The 26682-nt window shown below is 50.6% G+C and overlaps 1 protein-coding gene across 1 annotated transcript in view; it reads right to left on the reverse strand.

The window, feature by feature from the left end:
• Positions 1–26682, reverse strand: part of ALK (ALK receptor tyrosine kinase) — a 594344-nt gene that overhangs the window by 126399 nt on the left and 441263 nt on the right. The window contains exon 5 of the mRNA XM_036262276.1: positions 24733–24860. Coding sequence (XP_036118169.1) covers positions 24733–24860 — 128 coding nt within the window. The remainder of the gene's footprint in view (positions 1–24732; positions 24861–26682) is intronic.

The following is a 26682-nucleotide window of genomic DNA, read 5'->3' on the forward strand; positions in this document are numbered from 1 at the left end:
TGTGGAACCCGTTTTCCTCATGTTTAGGCCTCTGACATGCCTACACCCTTGCCCCAGAGACTGAGCCGTGAGGAGCTGGAGAGAGGAGGAAGCAGCCCTACGCGAGGAGGTGCCTCATGTCTGACAGCGAGCTGAGTGTCCCGGAAACCCCGGAACACGGGTCTTGCTCTTCCCATGTTCCAGACGAGAAGCGACTTTTGCGGATTTAGTAACTTACCAAAGACAACTCAATTCTTTAGTTCTAGAGTTGTCTTTCAGGATCCAAATCCTGGGATTTCTCTCACCCATGACTCCTGATGAGCACAGAGGTCCCTGATGACAGAGATGGTGGGATGGCAACTGGTGTCTCCCCAGCCAACGCCGACATTCCCTCGTTAGCAACTCCTGCTTGGCCAAGACCAGTCAAACCCGCATCCGTGTGGGCACTGCCAGCCATATGGTCACAGCCTGGCACTGAACTTTGCATTCCTTCACCCCAGGCTCTGCTAACACTCCGGTGAACCAAACCAAAATAACCCCAGGGCACCCTCCACATGCCACAGGGGACTGCAGAGTTAAATGAGACACGTGTGGTCTCCTCCCCTGAACTTCCCAGGTCAGATATGCCAGCACACTGGGGGACGCCAGCCTAAACAGAAAGTGTGCCCGCCTGCTTCTGATCACACCCAGCTAGTCATCAACCTAGAGCTACCCGTCCAGAGCAGACCTCCGCTTAGCAGTGGGAGGTGACGGCAGTTCCATCAGCACTTGGGAGAAATCCTGAACAAACCACTGACGATACCAGGTAATCGGCTGTTTGGATGGGATGGGGATGTGGGTGTGGGCAGGGGAGGACGTGATGGGCTGATGCTCTGAGCTGCTGGGGTGCCTGCAGCTAGGACCTTGCACCTTTCCCAGAGCACAGAGAGGAGATGTAGGTCCAGATTCTGGGCCCCAAAGCAAATAATTTGGGGCCTGTCTCCTCTTACCTCTTAGTAATTATAAAAAAAACGATCGAGGGTCCTCTTCACTCCTAAGATGCCAGGACTGCGGGGAGAGTGAGGGGAACACTGGGGAGAAAACGGGGCGACCATTCACCTCTGCCTTTCAGGCTCCAGCCCTGGGAGTAATGTCTGCAGAGGAAATGAGCTGCCACAAGCTAACCTTCCGCCTCTGCTGAGTGCCTCCTGAGCCACTGATGTAACTGGGGTTCATGCATCAGAGCCAGACTTCCCCCAAACCCCGGATTTCTCATTCAGCAGCACTAGGTAGAACCTGAGAACTTGCATTTCTAATTATGCAAATACTGATGGGACTGGTCCTGGGACTGTGCCTTGGGTTTGGCTGCAAGGCTGTCGGGATTTTCTGTTTGAAGACTTCCCCATGAACTTGATGGGAGCTGATGAGCCCCTCCGGACAAGGGGAAATTCGGGGCTGAAGAGGTCTACTCTCTTCTCTCAGAGGCCCGTGGTCTGTGCCAGGTTGGGTGGGAGATGAAAGCATGAATTAAGGGTTCCACCCCCACCCCAGTGAGCCGGAGTCGCCCCATCTCTCCGAGGCTGACTTGGCACCTCTACACAGCCAGATGGTCCCCGAGGGTGATCCATCTGGTCTGCTTATGAGAATGAATAAACTGTCTGCGAAGTGCTGGTGGCCCCAGAGAGGGCCCTGCGCACGGTGCCGTCGTAGTAAACGTGGCCGCTCATCTGTTGTGCTGCGTGTCCTCAGCAGCCACGGCCTCCGCTCACTGCACCTCTGCCACGACGTGGGCAATCAGGTCAGGAGAAAGGAAGGGGAGAAGGTGGCCCGTATCTGCAGTGTCGTTCTATGGTGGAAAAGCTGAAGCTCAGAGGGACCAAGTCACAAGGCCAGTTGGGACATTTCAGTTGGTGGCAGGACCAGGTCATCTTACACTGTGTATTTGCATGGCGTGTGCAAGTCCTAAGGTCTCCGATGGTCAACATCGTGGTTTCTTTGATATCGTGGAGACTTTGACACACAGGACCGTTAGTCTTTGTCACAACTCAGTGAGGCAGTTAGAAAGCCACTACGAGGTCTGGTTCTTGTCCAGGCCACAGAGAAAAACGAGGCAGATCTGAAGGCAGCCTGTTTCCCTCTGTGTGCAGCTCCCTCTGTCGGGCAGACTGGAGCGCGATGCTCTCTTCCTGTCGCCGTGTGCACTGAGGGTCTCCATCAAAGAGCCGAGTTCAACCAGGACTCCTCACGGCTCCAGGCTGAGCTCTTGTCCTGTCTATCCTACAGGGTGGCCGGGACCACGCTGTGACTTTATTATTTTACCATGTGCGGGATGAGAGTGATTTATCATGACCCAACCCAGTGGCCAAGTAGGGCCAGTTTGCATTTGTTGTGGCCATAAAGAAGGTAGTGGTCCGTCAATGATCTCTGGTTCTGCTAAGGAGATGGGCAGATGTGGAGATGCTGGGAGGACCCCTGCCTTGAGCTGAGTGTCCGCGTCAGGGGTGGATGTGCGGGCTCTGGCTGGCTGGGTTTCTATCGCTGTCAGAGCCCCCCAGGCCCTCCGGAGAGCCCGCTCTCGAGGAAACGCAGCCCGGGGGGGTTCCACGAACCTGCGGTGGCTGCGCATTGAGAACTGCTCAGTGCCAGGCACCGTGTAAGTCACTTTGCCAGCACTGTCACTTCATCCTCCAGCAACCCTACGAGTAGGTAATGTTCTTGTTGAACAGATGAAGAACCCCAGGCCCAGAGAAGTTAAGTGATTTGTCCAAGGTCACAGAGCCAAATGTGAACTGTGACTTGTCCACATCTGACTTGAAGCAACTTCTGCTACACTGGTGTCTCCCAAACCGTTTTCAGCAGAAAACACAGGTTCTAGGAGCTGTTTTTGGTGCTTCATAAAAAGGTAATTTCATGGCAATGAGTACATATTCATTACTGAGGAAGGCAACAGAGTCTATTTTCCTCTCAGAGATTTACATTGCCCATCAGCACATTAAGCACTCTGAGCCTGGCCGGTTTGGCTCAGTGGTTGGAGTGTCAGCTTGCGGTCCAGAGAGACCCGGGTTCGGTTCCCATAAGGGCGCGTACCTCGGGTGCAGTTTGTCCCCGGCCCTGGTTGGTTGCGTGGGTGGCAGCCACTCGATGTGTCCCTTTCACGTCGATGTCTCTCTCTTCCTCTCTCTCCCTCCCACTCTATCTGGACAAAAAATGGAAAAATGTCCTCGGGTGAGGATAAAAAAACAAAAGCTCTGAGAAGTCCTGCACTAGAGAAACTTGGGCAACATTTTAAAACTCAACATTGATTACATCTGTTTGAAGATGGGGCACTCTTTCATCCCAACAATGTTGGGAAATACTGAGTTACATCAGAGCTTTAAAAAATTAACATATACAATTATTAAAGATAGGTAAAAAATACTTCTATTCTTTGGGGATTTTATATTCCGATGGGGGTTAACACACGTGAAAATGGAGGAGAGCTATGTGGAAATTTAAAGGATGACTGGCATTCTCACTGAAGCCTTCACAAAGGAGGTACCACTTGCGTTGGGCCATGATTAATCAGTAGTGACCACTGATAAGGACAGAAGGGAGGGCGTCCCAGGCACAGGCTGGGGCACAGGTACCATGCCTGCGCTGGGTATATCACCCACTGCCTTCATTGCCCGTGTTCCTGTATCCCCAGAGGCCACCTGTGGGCCACACAACACCAGCTCCAGCCACATCAGGTTGAGCCAGGGACAACCAATCCCTTGGCTGGCCATAACCTGTGACTTCTGTGGTCTGGCTCAAAGAAACAATCTAGAGCAATCAGATCCTCAAACTGGGAAACCCGACCAAACACATGGAAAGACTTGATGATTTATGGCTACATTGCAGCTGAAAAGTCTCAAAGTGGAGTCAGGCTGGAGAGGCCACGTCCGTGGGAGGGGTGGCGGGAGGCTCCAGCTGCAAGACGGAGCCGGGCGGGGAACGACTCTCGACTGGGCAGATGTTGGCTTTAAGAGCCAAGACCTTTGCTGTCGGGGCCCTGCAGCCCCAGGTATTCAGAACCTCCCGAGCCCTGGCCCTAGCCCCACAGCCACCATCTGTTCCCCCAGCCTCCCTCGGTGTAAGAAGTTGGAAGTGACACCGTCTCAGAGCAAAGTGGCAAGTATTACGGAGAAGGCACCAGGCTAGAGGTCGGCGATCTAGGTTCTGGTTCCGGTTGCGCTAACCATTAGCCACCGCTTCATGTCTATGCTGCGCCCTCACCTCCCCGCTGCTGGCCTGGACCATGAGGATTGTGGGAAGAGCAAAGGAGATACCATGTGTGAAGGCCCTTGGGAGACTGTCGCAAAGGCAAACGCTCTTTACTACTCTCAGTTGTGGAAATGTTGGCAAAAGGGAAGCCAGAGAACCCTTTAAAGCCACGTGGGGCGGGCGATGCTTCAGGGCTCACCTTGAGCCCCCAAGGAAGTGCCGCGTGAGAGCCACCGCCTGAGGCCCCCCCCCCCCCAGTGTTAATACGCGAAGGCACAGAGGACGGAACGTCAGATGGGAAAACTGAGGCCCAGAAGGGTTATGGCATTGTGATATTGAATAATTCATCAGCAATTAGCAAGTCAGACACTTCTATAGAGTAGTGACCACAAGGGACCGAGGCTGATGGGCGAGAGCAAGGGGAAGAGAGGCTAGGGTGGTGGCTGGGGGCAGCGAGGAACGGGAGGGGATGCGGGAGAGGGGCAGAGCCCGACAGAACCTGCGGGGAGGGGAGTCTGGAAAGGGGGCAGAGTGAGAAGGGTCAAGGGTGTGGGGTGAATGGGCATGGACCACTCATTCACTGTCATAGTTGGCGCTGGGCTCCCCCGGCTGCCCTCGGTCATTCCAGGTTATCTGACTATGTCCACCCCTGTCTCAGATCATCGGTGCCGAATGGCAGTGAGTGTACAGCCAACTGATCATTCATTTTGCAGATGAGGAGCCTGAGCCCCAGAGGGAAGGGGACTAGTTCTGGGTTTCTGGGTTGGGTGGCTGACTTGGCCCACAGGCTGGCGGCCTCTGGTTCTGCTCCGGCTGCCCCCATCCTCTGTGCCCCACATGCCCAACCACGCCCTGGCAGTGTGAGAGCTTCAGGGCGGTGTGGCCCAGATCCGCTGGGCTGGCCGGGGTCCCTCCAAGGGAAGATAATGAGCTGGATGCACTGCTCATCCCCATCAGTTAACCACCGACTTTCCACTTTTTGTACATCTACATCTGCAACCACCCCAGTTTCAAGGGAAGAGAAGGAAAGTACGAACAGAAGACTCATCTCTGGAACTTCCCACCCTGAGAACACAGCGTCTTTGTTGCATTGCTAAGTCTCGGTCTGGCAACATCCACGGCCAGCCCCGTGTCTGGAGGGCCGAGGGCAGGGGGTCTGCAAAGTGCCGCCTGAGTTAAAGCTCTGGTCTGCACGCCGGGAAGAGGTGTGCTGTCCATCTCACACCTGTGCTGAGCTGTAGTGACCTAAAGTCAGTGTGCCGAGGCTTTGACATTTTCTGGCGGAGGGGGACATGGTAGAGTGAGGGGCCGAGCGAGGTTCAGTAAGAACTCCCTACCCGGTTGAAATTGCTGACATGGCACATTTTGGACCCATGGACACGGCCATTCCATGCAAACTGCTGGATGTTCACATAAAGAAAACACTTACTTTCTGTTGCCTGATTAGGGTGAGGAGACTCAAGGGAAGGGGAGAACGGGGCGGATGCTGAAACCTTCCACAAAGGACAGCCCTGGGGGCCGTCTGCAGGAGGGCGCTCACTCTGAGACGGACGCATTCTCTCACCTCCAGCCTCCCAGAGCATCCTCCCGCTACCGCCCGAGCCTTCTGTGTGACTTCCAGGGGTCTCGTGTGCCTGCCAGGGTCTGTCAAGGGCGTTTCTAGGGGGGAGGGCCATGGACAGACTGGAAAGATGTCCCAGAAGGCAGGCGGCTCAGGGGGGCCGCGCCCGCCCTCTGGATGATCCCTCCTGGCCACGACGGAGAAGGACACTTCCACATGCTGGCCCAGCGCCCGGGCTTCACGTGGGCTCGCTCGGCCCGTCGGGGCCGGCCAGGTGTCTTTCCCAGAATGTGAAACTGAGGCGGTACTGGCGTCAGCGAGGGCTCGGTGGAAAGTCCTGGCGTGGGCTTGGGGCTCAGGCAGCTGTGGATCAGAGAAAGGAGAGCGGAACAGCGCCCCAGCAAAGGCAGAACTGTGCGGGGGACACCTGCTAATGCTTCGTCTTATTCTGCACCCTTTCTCCTCATTACCCTGATTTTAGACATGGAGAAGCTAGCACTCAGAGGCTGCATGGTCCCTCCCACAGGAACGGAGGCGCACCTGTCACTTTCTGGTCCCAGCCCCAGGCCGTGGACACCCTTCCAGAGCTCCCACTTTTCTTGTGGGTGCCTGATACCCGCCCTAGCAGCTGACTTGTGTCAGAGGCCTTTGGCCAGCCAGCCCCTGGGTATTTTGCCATTTCTCTGATGAGTAGGGCTTAATCCTTTCCCCTAGAATAGAGCTTTCACAGATATTATTTCACTTGATCCTACAGTATTTCTGTGAAAAAGGCACGTGGGCAACGTGATTCTTGTATTTTCAGGAGAAACAGTCACGCGGAGCTGGGCCTGTACCCCAGGCCCCTGGATTCCTAGTCCAGTGCTTGTCTACGTGATCATCTGGCTCTTGTGTTACCTTCTACAAGGGTGACTGCGGAGTTCGTAAGTCCAAGGATCTCAGCCCATCCTGGCCTGTGTCCCCCAGGTCCCCGCACCCCGTCCTTGAAGGTTTCTGCCATCCATGCCATTACACCACGTTCCCTGCCGTCCGCTGGGCGCAGTGCCCTCCGGGCCCTGGCAGTAGGGAATGGCTGCACTTGACGGGAAAAGCGTTTGGCCACAGGAAGCAGTTCGGCTGATTCAGTCTCATCCAACTGAGTCACTGAACTGTCAGACACTTTACCTTTGGATTAGGCATAAAACCAAGACCCCAAATTCTCCACAGTGTTCTTGCTCTGCACCCTGCCCATTCCCGGATGCATGCCCGCCACTGGGAGCAGAGGCTCAAGTCCCCGGTGCGGGCTACCCTGAGGCAGACCATATGCAGCCAGAGCTAGGCGGTGCCCCAGAGTCCTGGGTTCTGGGCCAGTGGTGAGCTGAAAGGCAGCCGTGTGCCTGCTTCCCTTCCCGAGTCTGTGTGCAACGACCTCAGGGTGCTAGCTTAAAAGTGGTCGTTAACGGGGGTGCTTACAAGGCAGAGATGGGAAAATGCTGGAGTCAGGCCCCTCTCTCCTACTCCTCCGGAGAGCCTGTTGTTAAATGTCTGCTCGATCACCACTGCCCAGGGCCCTCGGAAGTACCACGGCCGCCTGTATGGGGCTGAGGGGCAGACTGCAGGCCCCTCGGTCACGGTGCAACCTGGGCAGCATGCTTTCGTCTGTCCCACAGAATTACGGTGGCTGACCTTTACTGAGCGTTAACCCGTGCCAGGGTCTACGCTGAGGCTTAACCAGCACTGACTCACTTTACCTCCTCATGACCCAGGAGGAGGTAGCTTTATTAACTGCCTTTGTGCAGATGAGGAAGTGAGGCTCAGAGAGGTTAAGTAACTCACCTCACATCACACAGCTAATAAGGGTGGCACCAAGCTTTGGATTCAGGCAGTCTCTCAACCCACATTCTTACCCTCTATGCTCTATTGCTTTTCCACAGTAGATTGAATTTGAGAAAAAAATCTCAGGTAAAAAAATGTTAGAAAATCAACTACCATTTTCATCAAGTGTTAACGGAGAGACCTGAGTAGTCCCTTCTACCTTCCTGCACGCTGCTGCCTCTGTCCTGAAATTCAGGAGAAGCTACTTGCTCAGAGTTGGCTGAATCAATAAATGATAAGTATACTTCAGAAACTCCAAACATGCTCCAACCCTCCTGTCTGATTTTGGGATGGGAGACTGAGCAGACTCGCCTTGGTGGTACAATCACTCAGCTATGCTGGGAATGACATGGAAATAAATAAGAAAATCAAGTGCACACACAGCGTGAGCTCCCAGGCGGCTGCCGGGTGCTGTTCCTTCCGGGCTGCTTCGGACGAACAAGAGGAACCTGACCTCGGCCAAGGGGAAAGAACACCCGGGTACGAGCAGAAACCTTAGTGCCTGGAGCCTCCCCGCCTTTGGTAACCCACCTGGACGGTTCCAAGTCTACCTTTCCCATCCTCTGGCCTGTCAGCCCACCCCCACCACTCACAGTGTGCTCAGAGAGCCCCAGGCTTTCCCCATCAAAATGAATGAAAAGATTCAGTCAGCCCGGGGTTTTAACTGTTTTTACACATTAGTTCCAATGGAAGCTTCTGCTTCTTAGGGTCTCTCTATCTGAAGTTGGGACCAGGAACTGCTGTGTGGGTTGGCTGAGGAGGGGGCGATAAACCCCCGGAGCACTCGGCCAGAGCTCGGGTCCTGGCCAGGACCGCGTGGGCAGCACTGATCGGGGTGGTGCAGTTAGTTAGTGCTCTGCCCTCCTGCCCTCCTCACCATCGTCCCCACGTCTCCACACCGGGGTCACCTTTCACCTCTCTCTAAGTTTCACCTGTCAAAGCCCCACGCACGCTGTCTTCCTCCAAGACTTCTGTGACTTTCCCAGGGAGAGTGGTCTCTCTTCACACAGTATGTCTCAACACTACTTCTACTTGGAGGAAGGCCAGGTACGTTATTCCCGACGACTCGGCAGTCTTGGCAAACTTTCTTGGGCGACGCCTGTGCGGTTTAGGGTCAGACCGGGGCCAGATTCACTCCCATTCTGTCCTCTTGATCACAGGTGAGTGCTGTGACAACCCCTGGCCTCCCTGGCCTTTGGAATATTCAAGGTCCCTCAAGCCAAATGCCAAGCTCTGGCTGGGATGTGACCTGGTCTGCCCTTCCCGTTGGTGATCCCCTTCAGAATCTGCAGGCGAACTTAGTGAGGTCTTCCCGCTGGGTGGGTGGAGATTTCTTCTCGCCTGTGGTGGCCAAGGGCGTATCTCAGAAACTGTCCCCTCAATTTCTGAAGTGCTTAATGATATCTTAATGGCTTGGTCCTTCCTGGGCCTTTAAATAAGAGTAGTTACTAATTATGAAATCTCGCTATGTACTAATCACTGCAATAAACACGAAATATACAATATCTAATTCACTTCACCCGGCACCTCTATGAGACAGATGCTATTATTATCTCTATTTTACAGATGGATAAACTGAGGCTAAGGGAAGCAAAGGCCCTAGCCAAGTTCACACGGCTGGTAAATCACAGAATGGAGACCTGAGCCCAGAACGCCAGACCCCTGAGCCGGTGTTGTTATCCAATAGGATAGCGTGTTTGCCAGGGTACCTCTGGTGTTTGTTACCCCATGAACTACTTAGGCAAGGAAACCTATCGATGTTGCGAAAGAAAAGAATACCGTCCCGAGATTGGCGCTGTTCTTTGTAATAAGCAATCATGTCTGCATAAGATGTTTTATCTTATTTATTTGGAAATTTAAATCTCTGAATGATGACTGATAGGATTGATCAAATTCTATAATTAAAATTTTTTTTTCTTTATTGAATTTAGAGAAAGAGGAAGGGAGAGGGAGAGAGAGATAGAAACATCGATGAGAGAGAACATCGATTGGCTGCCTCCTGTATGCTCCCACTGGGGATTGGGCTCACAACCTGGGCATGTGCCCTGACCGGGAATCGAACCAGTGACCTCTTGGTGCATGGGTCGATGCTCAACCACTGAGCCACACTGGCCGGGCAAGTTGTATAATTTTTAATAAATGCTCTGGTCCTAGGTAAAAAATAAAGATGAAGAAAACCCCAAACTCAGATGAATATTTGAGCCTTGTGCAGATGCTAGGGATTCTGCCTGCCTCTGCCTAGGGCTCCTGGTCTCGTTTGTCTCCAAGTCAGGATAAAAGTCCCCCAGCATATGGTCCCCAGGAAGCACTCTGGCTGACAGCAAATTCTTCCAAGGGCTCCGGGGAAACTGCTTCAATCTTGAGTTTGCTCAAGCATCAGGGAAGTTGATTGTTCACCAGTTCCCCTCGAATGTGGATTTACTCTGCCCGTGGGCACCCAGCTTTCTGTGCAGCTTCTCGTCTTCCTCTCCACGAAATAAACTGCGTGAGGTCTCAGCGAGAGGCGGGCGCTGCGTCTCTCCCACCTGGAGTCACCTGCTCATCTACGGCCCTGTTCCTCCCCCACGGTGTGCTTCGCTCCCTGTGATTCCTCACCGCCTTCGCTGCTCCTTCCCCACCGCCCGAGCTCTGCGGGGCCAGCAATGCCCCACTGTGCACGTCCACAGATGATTAATGCATGTTCGGAGGTTAATAATTGGTCTGACATAGGTCTTTTCAGCTAAGGGATAAGCAATGAGGAATATTCTAGGTCTGTGTAGAAGGTTGACCCACGCCAGAACTGAAAAGGAGCCCTTCCATTGCACCATGGTTTCCACACGCGCCGCCGGGACTGGTGTCTCCCCCATGTCAGCAAGTCAGGGTTTGCACTGCACCCAGCTCCCCACCCCACGGGGAAGGGACCGTTTGGGCTGGCCCGGTGCCTCGCTGCAACCCGAGTCCAGGCTCCACCCGCTTCGAGTTTCTCCAAAGCTGCCCTTCCGTTTCCAGACTGCTCCCCAAAATAGCAGGGTTCCTGGCAGGTTAGTTCCTTCTCAGAGAGGAACTTAGTCATTAGCCCGAAATCCTGCTCCCTTTTCATCGGACGCTTTCTTGTGGTTAGTTAGGTCAAGTCATGGTATTTCATTAGGGTAATAAAAGGGAGAAAGTCAAACTCTTAGAATGTGGAAGTCTCTCACATAATAAAAGCTGACTGGCAATTTATGGCTGTTCCACCTGAGGGTGACTTTGGGATCAATACACGCTCTGGCTGGACTTCCAGAGCCTCAGTCCATAAAGGCTCCCAGCGCCACACGGAGCTGCGCCATCCAGCTCACGCCCAGACTGGAAGTCTCCAGAGCAGGAGGTCTGCGTGGGTGGTCTCACCGCCTTCTCGCCTCCTCTTCCATCTCGGAGGAAACCTGTTGTAACCCAGAGTATGCAGCTTGGCTCTTCGGTGGTGCCTGTGTCTTTGCAGACTTTGCCCAAATGCTTCCTCATCAGTGCGAGGAAGAAGGCATGCATTTCAGCTCCCGTCTTCTATCCAGGGCAGTAAGCGTCCACAGTCTGAAAGCAGGACCAGTTTTAAAGCCATGAGTTGTGGCTTTTCCGGCTCAGCTCAAATGTCCTTGGCCTTCTGCAGCCCACTGACCCTCCCTTACGGTCTGCATCGCCACGAGCAAGTCTTCGGGGTCCCAGGCTCCATTTCCGCCTGCACCGGCTCTGTTGCCTTTCTTTCTGAACAGGAGCTGCTGCAGAGTTTGCATGGTGTCTTGCCCATGGCCTCCGTGCGTGGGAGAGCAGGAAGTGCAAAGGGCATGCTTTACCCAGAGCTTCGTACACAGGCTCAGCCCTGCACACGAGGGTCCCTTTTCCTAAAGCCATGCATTGAACACTTCTGTCAGTTCTTCATGTGAAGGGTTATTCATTGGGCATCTCCCCGGGGTATGGTTCTGCGGAAGGTGTCAGTGCGGTGGAGACAGATGATTCACTGATTCTCACCCTCAGAGCCTAGATCTTAGGGCAGGTGTGTCAGGAGCACAAAGAACTAGGAACTGTGGTAAAACGTAAGTACCGCAATGGTGGAAAACATCAAAGCCTGCAGATTCAGAGGAGAAGTTGTTTCTAGGTTGACCAGATGAATTGATTACACTTCATTGATGTGCTTTATAGTTGAGTTGCTTGTACATGAGGTTTATTTAAAGAGGGGTAGTAGGAAGCCCATTTGTTCTGGGTTCTTCTAAGAATAGAGTGTTTCTCTAAATCCCTACTCCCTGTGCACCCCCTGTCATTGGGGCCTGGAACCGAACCGGCTGCTGGGGTCTCCGAGAAAAGATCGAGAAGTGGAGAAGAATGACCACGTTGGAGGGCGGGTCCGGGGGGCATGCTGTGAGTTGCTGAGCAGCAAGCCTCCCAATCCTCGTGGGGAGACTCTCTCTGGGGCCTCAGGACGCTCATGAGCCAGCAGGCTAATCTCTGAGGCGGTCTCAAAGCGACATCCCTGATTGGCAATACAGGCCCCTGTGCTGTTAGGAGTGGTGACAGCTTTCAGACGGGGCATAAACTAATTGTTAAAGACCCCTCGGCATTATTCACCAGGGCGGGAGAATTAGTTTTAGTATCCGGGAAAAACAGCCATTTGGATAATTACGTTCTGTTTCCCCGTGTCTCCTCTAACGCATTAGCGGGAGATAATGTTCCACTTTCTAAGTCCAGAACCATCCCACAGAGCTACTATTAAACAGCTGTCACCTTCCTCCCCGTAACTGGATGCATTTCTCGGCAGGAAGAATGACTCCCCGTGTGTGCGTGCGTGTGAGCCGCATCGATCCCGGCACGCAGGAAATGGATCACTGGAGAGAGAGGCAATGCATTACGACGAGAAAAACACTAGACTGGTTGTCAGGAGACCGGGGTTCTGGACTGGTTCAGCCGCATTGCTGTGTGATCTTGGGTAAGTTACTTAATTTCTCTGGTGCCTGTGTTTCCTAAGCCGTAACGTGAGGAGGCTGGGATAGGTGATTCCTCTGGGATCTGCAGCTTGACGTCACCATGGTGTCTTTATGAGCAAAAAATGGGGTCTCCGAGACTTGCTTTGGGTGGGAAAGTCTCAAAACAGATTGGCCACATGATCCTTGAGACTGTGGCCTGTCAACAGCCACCAACCCCAAAGAGTAAGGCTGGGAGGCACTGGGGCTGGTTTTTCTTTCTTCCTCACTGACCTAAAGCTATGAAGACAGGTTGCCTTTGAAAAAAATTATATTTGGCTCATCCTTTCCTCACTTCATTGTTTTCATGATTCATATCAGACCTCTGGCCCACTGAAGTAATGGGAAATTAGAGAAGAAAATGATGGAGTCAAGGATGAAAGGCGAAAGGGAAGGATGGATGAGGAGGAGGAGAATTAGAAACGAATGGGGGGGGGGGGTTCTCCCGGAGAGGAGTTATTGGAAGGAGGACAAATACAGGATGACGGGAGCTTAAGGAAGTTTAAGAAATTCATTTCCCCTTTTCCTTCCCCGCCTCCCTTCTTCCCTTCCTTTCCCCCTTTTCCCTTCCTCCCTTCCTTCCTTCTTTCCTTCCAACAAACACTTACTAGCAACCAGCAATCTAACTCACAACATTCGACTTCAGTATTCTAGGTGCTAAAGACGGGTAAGTCATGGGGCTAAACACGAGTCAGACGTGGTCCTTGCATGCAAGGCATTCGCAGTACATTAGAAGGAGGTGGTGTTTGATGCGTGACGGGGTGTGGGAAGACTAGCATAGGGGGTGGGTACCCAGCAAGGGGAGTAGATGAATTCTACAGCAGGGAGGAAGGAGGTTTGGAGGCTTCAGGGAACTGGATGGGTGTCAGGGGATGAGAAGAATATCTGGGTTCCTCCGTCATGCAGCCCCCTCTCTACAGCTTTGTAGAGGACCTTCCTTTACCCTGCCCTGAGTTAGCCACTCCATTCTCCATGTTTCCGTGGTGTTGTGAATCACTTGCTTCCATGTCTGTCTTAGTTGCTACACTGAGTTCTTCAAGGCCAGGAAATGTAGCTTAGTTGCTTTCACATCTATACCTGCTTAACACAGTGCCAGCAACCAGGGCATGCAGACACCAACAAACAAACAAACAACACACAACACAAAAAGCCCGCATCAGATGAAAGTGTCAGGCATATATAATGCCTCAGCTGCTGGTTTTCATTGACGTGGGTTACCAGAACAAGCTCGCCACCCACGGTTCCCATCACCTCTCCACCATTTGGGGAAGGATGTTTCCCTGGGTGCGCCTATCAACGTCCATCCCTCCCTTCCCTCTTCCTTTCCTCCCCTTCTGTTTCTTTTGCACCTGCCTCTTCCTCCCTCCAGGGTCTCCAGGAGAAGTGGGTTGGCCTCATTTCTCGTTCACACTGGCTGCCTAGAAAGTTCTTCTCAGAGTGTAGTGTGTGTACTAACAGTGCATCTGTGGCCCTTGGGAATGTCTCTCCCCTGGGAGTACAGACCCCACGCTGGCGTTCTTCTTCGTGGGGGGCCTTCATTCATTGCTGCTGGGCTATTTCTTGGAAACAGCATATCCAGGTAACTGGAGGCATGACCTGTTCCACCGAGAGGTGCCTCTTTGAGCTCATGCCACTCAGCCCCAAAGAGGTTGGTCTCTTGACTTGCAAGTGTAGGTGGGTTTGGCTGGTGTGGCTCAGTGGTTGAGCATCGACCCATGCATCAAGAGGTCACCGGTTCAATTCCCAGTCAGGACACATGCCCATGTTGCAGGTCCAATCCCCCATGGGGGGCACGCAAGAGTCGATGTTCTCTCTCATTGATGTTTCTCTCTCTCTCTCTCTCCGTCTCCCTTCCTCTCTCTCTAAAATCAATAAAGAAAAAAAATATTTAAAAAAAAAGAAAGTGTAGGTGGAAGTCTCCTGGCTTTGCCTCTCGCACCCTCATGAGCCCATCGCTGCCACAGGACGTGCTCTCGAGGCCTGAGAGCTCACTGGCCCGCCGCCACCTCTGCATCGCAGGTGTGGGGCTACCTGGGTGTCCAGATGGTCCTTGGCTTGGCCACTTATGGGTGACTCAGTCTGTTTTTTCCTGAGGGAACTGGGTCTTTCAGTCTACATACATAAGCCCAGGGACCTCAGTGATGGACACATTTAAAAAATAGAAATTATTAACTCTTCAATTCATCATTTCCACCTCTCAAAGCAGAACTCTGAGAAAGCTGGTACAGCATGAGCCAACAATTCAGACTTAGTCATCTCTTCAGAAGAGTTATTGAGAAGTGTACAGAGGAAACAGATTGCAATCTGCAAAAAGAGATTGTAACACCTGAGCTGAAGGCTGGGGCAACTCTGGCAAGAACTGGGACTCCCTCTCATATGAAACCTTCTTCTGGCAAGACCCCCAGAGGAAGTTGCTGGATCGTCTTATCTACCTAGATCCTGGCCTTTGCTGTATGAGGGGCACCAGGAAGGGCCTCAGCCTTAGGTAAGACCTCACTCTCCCACAGGGAGTGGGCTTGCCCCCGAGGCCCTCTTTCGGATCACTGTCCAAATGCCCTACAAAACCCCCCATTGTTCATGTGTCCATGTGTGCCTATGAGTATGTGAGTGTGAGTGTGTGAGTGTGAGTGTGTGTGTCTGTGTGTGTTCCTGAAGCATAAACCTACAGGCAGGCTGCCCCTGACCCAGACTGCTGTCCCTGCTGCACAGGGGAGCTGATCTGAGCCAATGTTTTCATTATATTTACATTTCACAGATGATTGAAAGGATAAGCATATAAAAGCAAAAGAAAGTTGAGGCATTGAACCTCTCTGGGCCTTTTAAGACAACGGACTTATTACGTCCATGTGAATTTCCAGGAAGAAGCCTCTAATTAAAGCTTATTGCCTCTCAGCTGCCATTGGCCAGCGATGTGGCTCATCCTTCCCGTTCATTAGAGCAGAAAGGCATCCTGGTGAGGATGTATCCTCACGGAGCCCATGCCCACCTTCCGGCCCACACCTCCAGTGAACTTGGGGTGGGGGGGGTCCCGGTGCTGCCACGATGCCCCATCAGCCACCTTGCATGGGATCCAAACAGGATATTACATCCCTGTTCTTGAAGAAAATGATAAGACCCTGGCCTACCAGTTGCATGAATGATTAATGAGAGATAATTAGTCAATGTTTATTAAGCATTTTATAGACACAAAATGCTGGCTAAGAGCTAAACAAAAGAGCAGAAGCAGCAAAATCCAAAAGACCTTACATCCACCCAAAGGCTGCTCAGAGAATCCCAGGAAGCGGGAGCGGAGGGCAGGAGGACCATGGAGACCCCTTCTCTGCAGTTTCCAAGCTGTGATTTCGAGGCCTCCGGGCACCTGCCCAGCAGCGGCCTCGCCGTGTTTCCTCCCCAAACAAATCACAACTAGAAAGGCAAACTAAAGTTCCACAGAAACCGTGTTTGCAGCAGCACCTGAAGACAGATAATGCCCCAAAGTTCAAAGTAACCATTAGTGAAAAGAGAAGCGTCGTGTCCCAACAGCGCAGGCTCTTGGCCCCCAGTCTACGCCCACCGGCTCGCAGACGGCTCCGCAGCCCCTCTCGTGGCCTCCGCTCTGGAGGACTCTGATGTTTGTCCCCATGGCTCCGGGCACGAGGAGTCCTGTCCAGGGGGCTGGGCAGAGAGGAACTGAAAGGTCTCCCAGCTCTTCAGATGAACATTTAGTACCTTTTCCTTTGTCCCCCTTCAAGCAAAACAAGACAAAACATAGGAAAACTAAACAAAACCAACTCTGAGATCAATTCTGTCCTTGGGAAAATCGAAGAAACTTTAGGTCAGTGCGTAGGGGACTTTAAAATCTCCTGTTTGGTTAATCGCGCCCGAACTTTGAGCTCAGTTTTAGGAGTGGAGCCCTTCTCTGCCTGGTTTGCTAGTTGGGCCCCCGTGCTGGCCTCTGGTGTCACCGTGGGACTCTGTCTACCATCCACCCCCTGGCCTCCAGCTCGCCAGAGGGCTGTCCCAGGCCTGACGCTGCCTCCTTCTCCTACCCGGGTCCCTCTGTCTCCCTGGAGCGGTGTTTCGCCAACATCCCCATTGATGTGCCCCAAATGGCAGAGAAGGGTGACGTACCTTCCAGAACCTGGGGATCACTAGGAGCAGGAGCTGTCTTAAAGCCCGTGCTTTATCTGCTCTGGAGCACAACATACAGCCACGTTAGCTTTCATGTAACAGAGTCCCTCCACGCCCATCCCCCGGTAAAAATACAGCTCCGTTGCTTCTGTGGGTTTGCACACTCTAGGAACACCACTACGTACCCTTGAGGTGTAAGTGTCCAAGTGTGAGAACCACCGGCCCCACTGTATCCTACCCCATCGGAGGGATCCCGGCCCCTCTGTTTGCCCACAGCCAAGTGCCTTAAGCCAGTTCCCCTGTGGACGAGGCACTGGAGGCCACCCCAGACCTGGGAGGCACTGAGAGCAGTCATCGTCCTTAGACTGCGCCATGCCCTCGAGTTGAGCGATTCACCGTTAATCCGGGGTGTCTTGATGATGCAGACCAATCGTTTGGACCAGGGTTCGTTAAAGAGTTGCAAGGCCAGTGGGTGAACACCACCATGACGTGCTCTTTGACTCCGGGAGGCACAGAACTAACCCTGTCTGGTTCCCACGAGGTGGCAGGCACCGTGTCACACTCATATTTAGTCCGCACACGGACTCCAGGGCAGGTACCACCGTCTTCATTTCACACACGGATTATCTGGTACCGCAGGACGAAACGGACACGCAGCACCCAAACCACTCAGGATTCAAGCTCAGGTTTTCCTTACCCAAATCCTGTTCTCGCCCCACTGCCCGGGGTGCAGTGCCCCTCGCTTTCCTTTCTGTGGCGTCTGCCTGCCCATGTCACTCATTAAGGCCCCTGTCAAAGAGTGAAAGGAACCGAGACCGGAGGCGAGGGCGTAGGAGTTCCGCCGTCAGCCGTTCAGAAAGGTGCAGAAGGCGTGGGCGACGTAGCGGGTTGAAACCAATGTCTAAACTGACATTTCTCGTATCATCTCTGGAATTAGTTTATCTTGGTCCACCTCATAGCCACAGATTTTAAGAAATGGCTGTACGAGGGGCCTCAGAGACCTACAGCGGAGACACAGCTTCACAAGCCCCCCATCCATCACCAGCTGGAGCGCTGGTCTCATTAATAACTGGGGTTTAATCCTCCACATTCAAAGAGACTCCCATTACCCAAAACAATAATTTCTAAAATTACCCTGCAGAGTATCAATCACATATTGAATACTAAGAGTTACTTAAAACTAATAAATGCTTTTGGAAATTCTTTGAACATTGAATGAATTAAAAGTTATGAAATATTTATAAGCAGTAGCAACACCATTTAGTACCATTAATAAAATAAATACATTAGAGGATGAAATTCATTACTATTTTACCACTAGACATTGATGTCAATGACTGAATATTGTTCCAAATTACTTGTAAAATAGACCAATTATTTTAGTGTGATTAATCTTTTCAATTATTTCTTTTATGTACTTGTAATTTGAAAGTAATTTTCTTCTGGGAGTATAATGACCTCAGCGCACTCGATCCTTATTTATTTATATTTAAAATTCTTTGTGTTTGCCCCCATTTTCGGGCGATTTCCAAAAGTCGAATATTTAAAATAGTCGCCCAAGCTATCATTATTGTTCCTAAGCACTTTGTGGGGTATTTTTAATTGGTGTTCTTAGTGATTATGAATAAGCCACTGCAAAGTCAGAGAGTCTGCCAGGAACAGTTACACATCACTAAGAACAGGAGGGTCTGGAAGAACCGCCCCCTCACGCTACCGGCAAGGGCCCAGCTGTTTAGACCCGGTGCTCAGTTGGCCTGGGGAGGCCATGTGATAAGCAGGTCAAAGGACTTCTAGGCTCTTCCTTGGCCTCCAACCATCCCCACGGGATTGAACAGTCCTGTTCCTTTTCAGGGCACAATACATTTCGTGCACCGTCACAGAGGAAAAATGACTTTATTAGAGGCAAAAGCAGAGATCGCAGGGAGTGAGGAGGAGAAGCAGCTGCCTTCGCAACTGGACTCTGGGCTGTCAGCGTCTCTGCAGGAAATGGGGTAACCTTTCCCCGGCCCATCGGTTCAAACAAGGCCCAGACAGCACATGAAACATGGGTGTGAACCTGCAAGCATGCCCTGGGTGGTTGTGCAGAATTAGCCAGCCCTGGTTCACATTCAGCACAGTTGGGGAACACGGGAGAGAGGGGACGACGGTACGTGCTATGTCAAGCACTGTGCTCGGGGCTCTACACACAGGAGCAGTTTTGGTTTCCCAGCAAACCTATACTCACGAATTATTACCTCATCTACTGATGAGAACATCAGAGCTCAAAGCGATGGAGATGGGGTTCCACACTCGTTCTGTCTTCCTCCAAAGCCTGTAACCTCTCTCCTACGTGGTAACAAGAATCCCTTTGCTCAGTGTTTACCACGAGAAAAGCACTGCTCGTTTTTAATGGTTTGAATGCAGAGATTTAAAAAGAAGACACGGTCTTTGATTCTAGGAACTTAGCATCTACTGAGTGAGACACATAAATAACTCTGGAAAGAAGTAAACTGTTCTAAAATAGAAATACATGGAAATAATTCTGGCTGAGACTGCTTGGAAGAGAGAGCGTTGGGGCTGAGATACAAAAGAAGTGCAGGACGGGGAGACTGGCTACAAGCAGCGAGGAGAACATTCCGCCCGTGCGGAGCGAGGCTGCTGCGGGGAGGTGTTTGGGAGCCTGAGTAGACCTCAGTGGCTGGATGGGATGATCATTTTAATGCTTGTCCTCTAAACAAGACAGCCCACAGATAAACTATGGGCAGGACGTTTTAGAAAGAGGGAGTTAAGGAGAGTGTTTTGGAAACGACGTTCACCCTCCCCCTGGGGACACCCTAAATGAGGACGCGAGGCTGTGGTTGTGATTTCTCCTTGGGGTTCACTTCCAAGCAATAATAGTTCCCACCACCGCAGAGCTGATTCAGCCCCTTGGAGTGAACAGCCCAGGAGCCACCTCGGTGCCAGTCCCAGGCTGGCAACACTGTGGTTCTCATCACCCCCGTGGCATTAACGTCGCAAAGCTTTGCAGGAGGAGTCAGAAGAGCCAACTAACTTTTGCGAGTAGTGTTTTCTCCTTGAGAAACTGAGCAGCACGGAGGGGGCAGCTCTGTTCTTAAGGCTCCAGGCCAGGTGGGCCCAGAGAGGCCGCAGCTCAGGGCATGGCCTTGACACACCTCCGTAGTCCTCTTCTTGTTGACACTCATGATTCAGGTCAGTTTTGGGGAGCCAACGACATATTGTTATTCCAATTTAAGTTAAGAAACAATGTGCCATTCTAGGGTAGGCCTTTAATGTCCCTTCTGATTTGAAGAGTTAGCTGGTCTATGGCAAATAAGAGGTGGAAAGGGAACTTAAATCCCTCGATTGCTAGTTCAGTGCTCACTCCGTGGTCTTTTTAAAAAATTTTTTTTCCTTTATTGATTTTTTTAGAGAGAGAGGAAGGGAGAAAGAGAGATAGAAACATCAATGAGAGAGAACTTCAATTGGCCACCTCCTGCATGCCCCCCACTGGGGATCGGGCCCACAACCTGGGCATGTGCCCTGACCAGGAATTGAGCCGGCGACCTCTTGGTGCATGGGTCGACGCTCAACCACTGAGCCACACTGGCTGGACTCACTCTGTGGTCTTTTTGAGAAGGGCACATTGGCAGTGGTTTGGAGAAAAAAAAAACCCTCTACAAACAAAGCAACTATTCAATATCTCTGGTGCAAATTAAATGTAAGTCAGGTATGCCCTTTGGGGAGCAGTTTCTGTGCAAAGCAGAATAGAGATCTTAAAGGCACCACGCCACACTTAGAGCAATGCGTCCACGTCAGCGTCAGTATGTGTTCAGCGTAGTACTTGGTCAGGAAATGTTGAATGAACGGGTGAATGCAGGGATGGGTGGATGAGTCTGCTACATATAGACTTTCCTGCTGGCTGCCCCAAGTCAGACAACCACAGAAAGAGACTTTTACAAGTACAGACAGAAGATTCTGCTGGTAGCTTGCTTGCTGTTGGAACAGGAAAGGCCCAGTTTGGGCCAGGCTGCCAGGAGCCTATGAGGTTATCCCTGATTTTACCCAGCTGGATTCTGGAGCCTACTCCAGAGGCTGATTGGTTCCACATGGCTGGCCAAAGATTAGACTCTGTTCAGCTTCGTTCATTTCCTCTTGTCCCTTCTTGGCCTGAGGAAGGCATCCTCCACTGTCCATCACTGTCTTGGTGGAGCAGGTGAGAGAGGGGACAAGGCTGGGACATGCTGCACATTTTTTACTGGAAACATTACTATTAGCTCCACGCATAGCATCTCAAAGCCAGGACCCACCAGGACGAGAACCTGCTTTGTAAAAATGACCCAAATTCAAAGTATAAGAGCCTTGTGCTTAGTCTTAATCATTTAACTACATTTGGCTTTCACATTTTATGTAACTAGAGAATTATAAGATCAAAAAGCTGGAGTCAATAGGAGGGTTGAGAATCAGACTGCCCAGGGGTTCTCAAACTCTACTTCATAAAATGGCATGTGGGTAGGGGGCTGCCGGGCTGTAGAGAGGTGAGGTCTGAACTCCCTGCCCTCACTCCCCCAGGGGCTGCTCTGCTTGTGTAATTTTACACTGTGGCCTTCTATATAAGACTTTGGATCAGGGGTTCAGCCTCTGAAAAATATTTGAAGACCATGGATCTAGTTCAAATGCCCTCATTTTAGGCCCAGAGAGGTTAAGATGTCTGTACATCTCCAACTCTTTCGAGACATGTGTTGTAAGGTGTTTGTGGTGGTGGGACTGTATTTCACGCCGTAGGTTCCTCCCCCTTTCTGGGCTTGACAAGTGAGCGACACAGCCCCTCACAGGCGGTGGGAGGATGACGACAGCGCTGCACACACAGCGTCGTGGTAGAGCTCATGTGAGATGACACACAGATCCGTGCCTTTGCACATGGCACGCACTCTGGTGACGTTAGCTTTTCTTGCTTATTAACTGAGCACCTAGCACCTGTTACACACCGTGATAGGTGTCAGGATTCACAGAGGAGAGGCACGGCCTCTGCTCTGATGACACCCAGGTAGGTATCGTCTCCTGCGTGGGGAGAATCCTTTCAACATCCCCTGGGAGGGCGTCTCTGGATGAACTCAAATGGCACCTTCGTGTGCGGCCAAGGAAGAGCCGGAGAGCTCCGCAGACATGCTCCCCTCCGTGCTCTGTCTGTGTCTATATGAGGGGAGCAAGTTACTCTAACACCAGGCCGGACCTCCTGTAGGCCTGTCTGCAGCCCTGGGTAGCATTGCGCCAGCCTGTTCACACTTGTCAAAGACACAGCTCCTGTCCTGCCCTCCATGACGTAGCCAGGGCATGACCTCAGAAAACAGGCCTTTGTCTACATCACCTAGGCCTCGAGTATGTCTCCCAAATAACTCCTCTTTAACTCATGAGTATAGTTTCAGGATGCTTCATATGTTTTTTTTTTTTTTAAGTCCACACCAACTGCTGTGTACCTGATTTATTCACCATGGGAGGAAGAGTTAGGAATTCCCAGGAAACACTGGGACCCCTCTGTTCTCTGCCTCACACATTCACTCGGAGCCCTCCACACCCCTGGAGGCCACAAGAGTCCAGGCCAGAGAGAGTGTGGAGGACACCTGCTGCCCCGTGGGCCCATCTGCTCTTGGACCTCGGTCTGAAGGAAGGTAGCTAGACTATCAGAGTCTCCCTAGGTCTCTTGGCCAATCCACTTTCCGGAGGACCAGAGGCAGACTTCTCTCCCTCCCCAAGAAAGTGTCCTTAGAGAAGAAGCGCGGTCCGCATCGTTAGCGGAAGGAAGAGAGGCCAGCCGGTTTCCTCAGACTGGAGAAGCAGACAACACACAGGTCTTTACAACTCTAAACTCACCACAGATGCAACCTAAGCTGCGGAGGAAGAATTCTGCAGGTGGAAGGGGGTTGCAGGGGTGAGGGAGAAAAACATGTGCCCAGCTGGTGGAGATCCTTGATCAAAGGTACAAATAATTTTGGGGGGAGTAATCGTGCGGAGCCTGATATTTGGAGATTTGTAGGCTCTTATTCCCTTTTCCTGATGTCACTCAAACGAGATGAGGCCCGTTCTGGGAACTGATACCCTCTCCCCGCACACTGCTGTAACTGGCTCCATCTCAACACACGGCCTCTTTAGGACGGTCCACGGGCCCTGACCCGCGAGGACCGATGCTGTCCAGAGGCGTCACCAACCCCAGGTTCGCGGTGCAGAAACATTCCCCAAGCCCCTGGCTGACTCCCAAACCATGTGTTGTACATCGCCTCACATCACAGGTTAACCACCTTTTCAACTCGAACGGAGTTCAATCTATCACGTTATGGTGATTTTTCTTTCCCCTACACACAAACCGGTTTTGATGAAAGAAAAACACACACACTCCGTAAAAGTTCCTGCAAGACGAGCAATGAGAGAAGAGACACAGCAGAAGGGCTGGGGGTCAGCGGAGCTCCTGACCTGAGGGAGTCTCCCTCACGTGCAAGCCAAGAGGCAGGAGGTTTAAAGCCATCAGATGGCTGTGTCATGGGCCTTCTCGGCTGTTCGTGAACAGTCTAAATTGAGAAGTTAGGTCTGCGAGCACCAGGGGCTTCCTGTCCACACTTCATTCTTGGGCCTCTGAGACCACACAGTCCTCGGCCCAGGGAGAGCCCCCTCCCCAGCGAACCTCTGGGCAGAGCAGGTAGCAGGAGAGCAGCAATGAACTCAGCTTCTTCCTGAGGAGTCTCTATACCCACATCCTATATGTACCCTTTGAATGGGGGAGATAATAAAGGACATTTATTATCATGACTAGGCCTTCCGAAAAATCGAGGGAAGATCAACCTCATGTATAGGGTGGGGCAAAAGTAGGTTTACAGTTGTGAGTATGCAAAACAGTTTATTCTCATATTATTATTTATTAATTATTGCATTATTTTCCATGCAAAACAACTGTAAGCTTACTTTTGCCCCACCCTGTATCTACTTATGATCCACTGCATTCTGTTTACCAATCAGAATTGAGGCAATATCTAATGAAAAGAGGCATATAAAATATGAGCTTGAAAATAGGAATAGATCAAAAATCCTTAGAGGGAGGGATAAGACACTTATCCCAAAACTGCACAAATGTAATTACTGTGACTTAGTTCAGAGTTTCCTAGTAACAAAGGCAAAAAGAAAAAAACACACAACATAAACGATGCTTCAGGAGAGAGACGCCCTCTCGAAATCAACCCACACTGTGGGACTTGAGCGGAAGGAATTCAACGACACAGTGGACCATGCTCCAGTGCAGAGGTTCTCAACCTGAGGGTCACGACCCCTTTGGGGGTCAAACGACCCTTTCACAGGGGTCCCTAAGACCATTGGAAAACACATATTTCCCATGGCCATTCATAAGAGTAGCAAAATTACCGTTATGAAGTAGCAACAAAAATTTTATGGTTGGAGGTCACCACAACAGGAGGAACTGTATCAAAGGGTTGCGGCATTAGGAAGGTTGAGAACCATTGCTCTAATGGTTTTTACAAAATAAGTGAAAACTTTGACATATAACCATTTCCCATGTTGTCCCTTAATAACAGCTTAAGCCAAATCATTAAAAAATACTTAGTTGTAAGTTTTGCCTCAGGAAAAACAAAGTATAATAATCATTATCAAGTTCTTGGGGTGAGGAGTGGGGAAGGGATGGCAGAATGTTAATTACTGAAACCAGGTTGAGAGTATATGAGGGTTCATTGCACTATTCTATTTGTATAGATTTGAAATTTTCCACATTAAAAATTTAAAGAAAATGGTGAAAGCATTCAGCAGCCAGAGAATTTAAGTTAACATGTTATCTAACAAAGACTCTATTCTATGTGATGAAGTTTTAAGTTAGGCAGATACAATGTTATACTCGGTCTCCGAAACAGACCATCTTGGCTATGAAGCGCTTGACATTCAGAATAAGCCCCTAAGCACTGTGAACTTTCCCATGTAAGGGTGCACGTCCCCAGCTAATCATGGTGGCAGGTTGTCGACACACTTAAGACCACGAGCTATCAAGGAGTGAAGGGGAAAGCCAGACTCAGGTACCTTCACTGCAGTTCTTCAGGGCAAAGAAGTCCACTGCAGACAAGCTTCGGTTTCCGCTTGAGATATATTCCAGGGCTACTCGGAATGGGTTCTCTGGGCGCCCGATTCGTCCCTGCAGCACTGTCCAGCTGGTTACATCGAAAGCAGAGGGGAAAAAAGACAGAAAAACAGTGATGAGAAGCAGGTCTGACCTGCAGAGAGGTCTTGCTCCTGCAGTGACTTCAGGGACACATTCTTCAAGGGCTCTTACCAGCAAGAGGTGGAACCCTAAGTGGCTAAGAGGACAGGTCCCTAAAGCAGCACACAGACATTTGTCTTCTCGGCCAGCTAACTCAATTCCCAAACCCACTGTGGCCACTGGAGGGGTCTTTTTAAAATTATTTTTATTTTTTTTATCCTCACCTGAGGACTTCTTCTCCATTTTTGTTCAGATAGGGTGGGAGGGAGAGAGAAACATCGACGTGAAAGGAACACATCGAGTGGCTGCCTCCCGCATGACCCCAACCAGGGCCGGGGACGAATCGCAACCGAGGTACATACCCTTTGCGGGAATCAAAGCCATGACTCATTTGTCCATGAGCCGACACTCTAACCGCTGAGCCAAACGGCCAGGGTGCCACTGGAGGGTTTTTGCTCTTTTGTCATATCACTTTAGGCAGTTACGAAGAGTCTTTAAAACATTTATCTGCCTATTCATAATTATCTCTGAAAAGAATGCTTGGTTTTCAGAATTTTATCTGATCCCAAAGTCTCAGAATTTTCGGTTGGCTACATAGTTCCTTAAGGGAAGCTTGCAAGGGCTATTTATTTACTGCAGGAAAATTAAAGTGCACTGAAGCATGCATTTTGGGGTAAAAGGTATCTAAGACTGACGCGGACTCTGCAAAAAGGTGCAAACAGAAAAAGACAAAAGAAGGTCAAATGTCCAGCTTTGTATCCATCTGTAATCAAGGATACTGTCACTAGGGATAACAGAGAATAAGCTAAATGAACATTTTTACACCTCACTCAGGCTATTAACCTCTTGGAATAGCCTCTTGTCACCGATGGAACATCAAATTTGCTTTCCAACATGAATTCAGGTTTTTAAAGAAATATATAGTTATTTTGACATTTTTGTGTAGAGAATGGAAATTACATGAACTGCTTCTTATTTTCTCTCCTTTTAAAGGAAAATAATTTTATTGAGGTGTAATTGATATACAATAGATTGCATGTACTAAAAACGCACCATTTGATGACTTAAATTGATGAGTTTTGATATACGTATGCAATAATCCCCCCTTATCCACGGTTTTGTTTTCTGCAGTTTCAGTTACCAATATTAAATGGAAAATCCCAGAAATGACAATTCATAAGTTTTAAATTGCGTGTTGTTCTGAGTAGCTTGATGAAATCTCACACTGTCCTGCTCTGTCCACGCAGGATGCGGGTCATCCCTTTCGAAGCGTCTCCACGCTGTATACACTACCCACTAGACAGTCACCTAGCAGCCCCCTTGGTTATCAGATCGACTGTCATTGTATCAGCGTGCTTGTCAAGTTATCCTTATCTTACTTAATAATGGCCCCAAAGCCATTCATATAACTTTTATTATACTGTTATAATGATTCCACTTTATTACAAGTGATTGTTGTTAATCTATTACTGTGCCTAATTTATAAATTAAAGTGTGTCACAGGTATGTATAAATGGAGAGAACAGAGTACATATACGTTTCAGTACTACCTGCAGTTTCAGACACTCATCTGGAACACACACCGAGCAGGTAATGGGGACGACTGTACCTGCATGAACTCATCACAGTGCTTCATGGTGACTGACCACTAGGTTGGGCTTGGGTGTAGCAGTGTGAGTGCTAAAACATTTAGGAAAAGACTAGCTCTCTGTTTTGAAAAAAATGTAAAGCATCCTCCCCCACAAGTATTAAGTGACGCTTATTACGAAAAA

Source organism: Molossus molossus, unplaced genomic scaffold (genome assembly GCF_014108415.1).
Source record: "Molossus molossus isolate mMolMol1 unplaced genomic scaffold, mMolMol1.p scaffold_m16_p_15, whole genome shotgun sequence".
Lineage (NCBI taxonomy): Eukaryota > Metazoa > Chordata > Mammalia > Chiroptera > Molossidae > Molossus > Molossus molossus.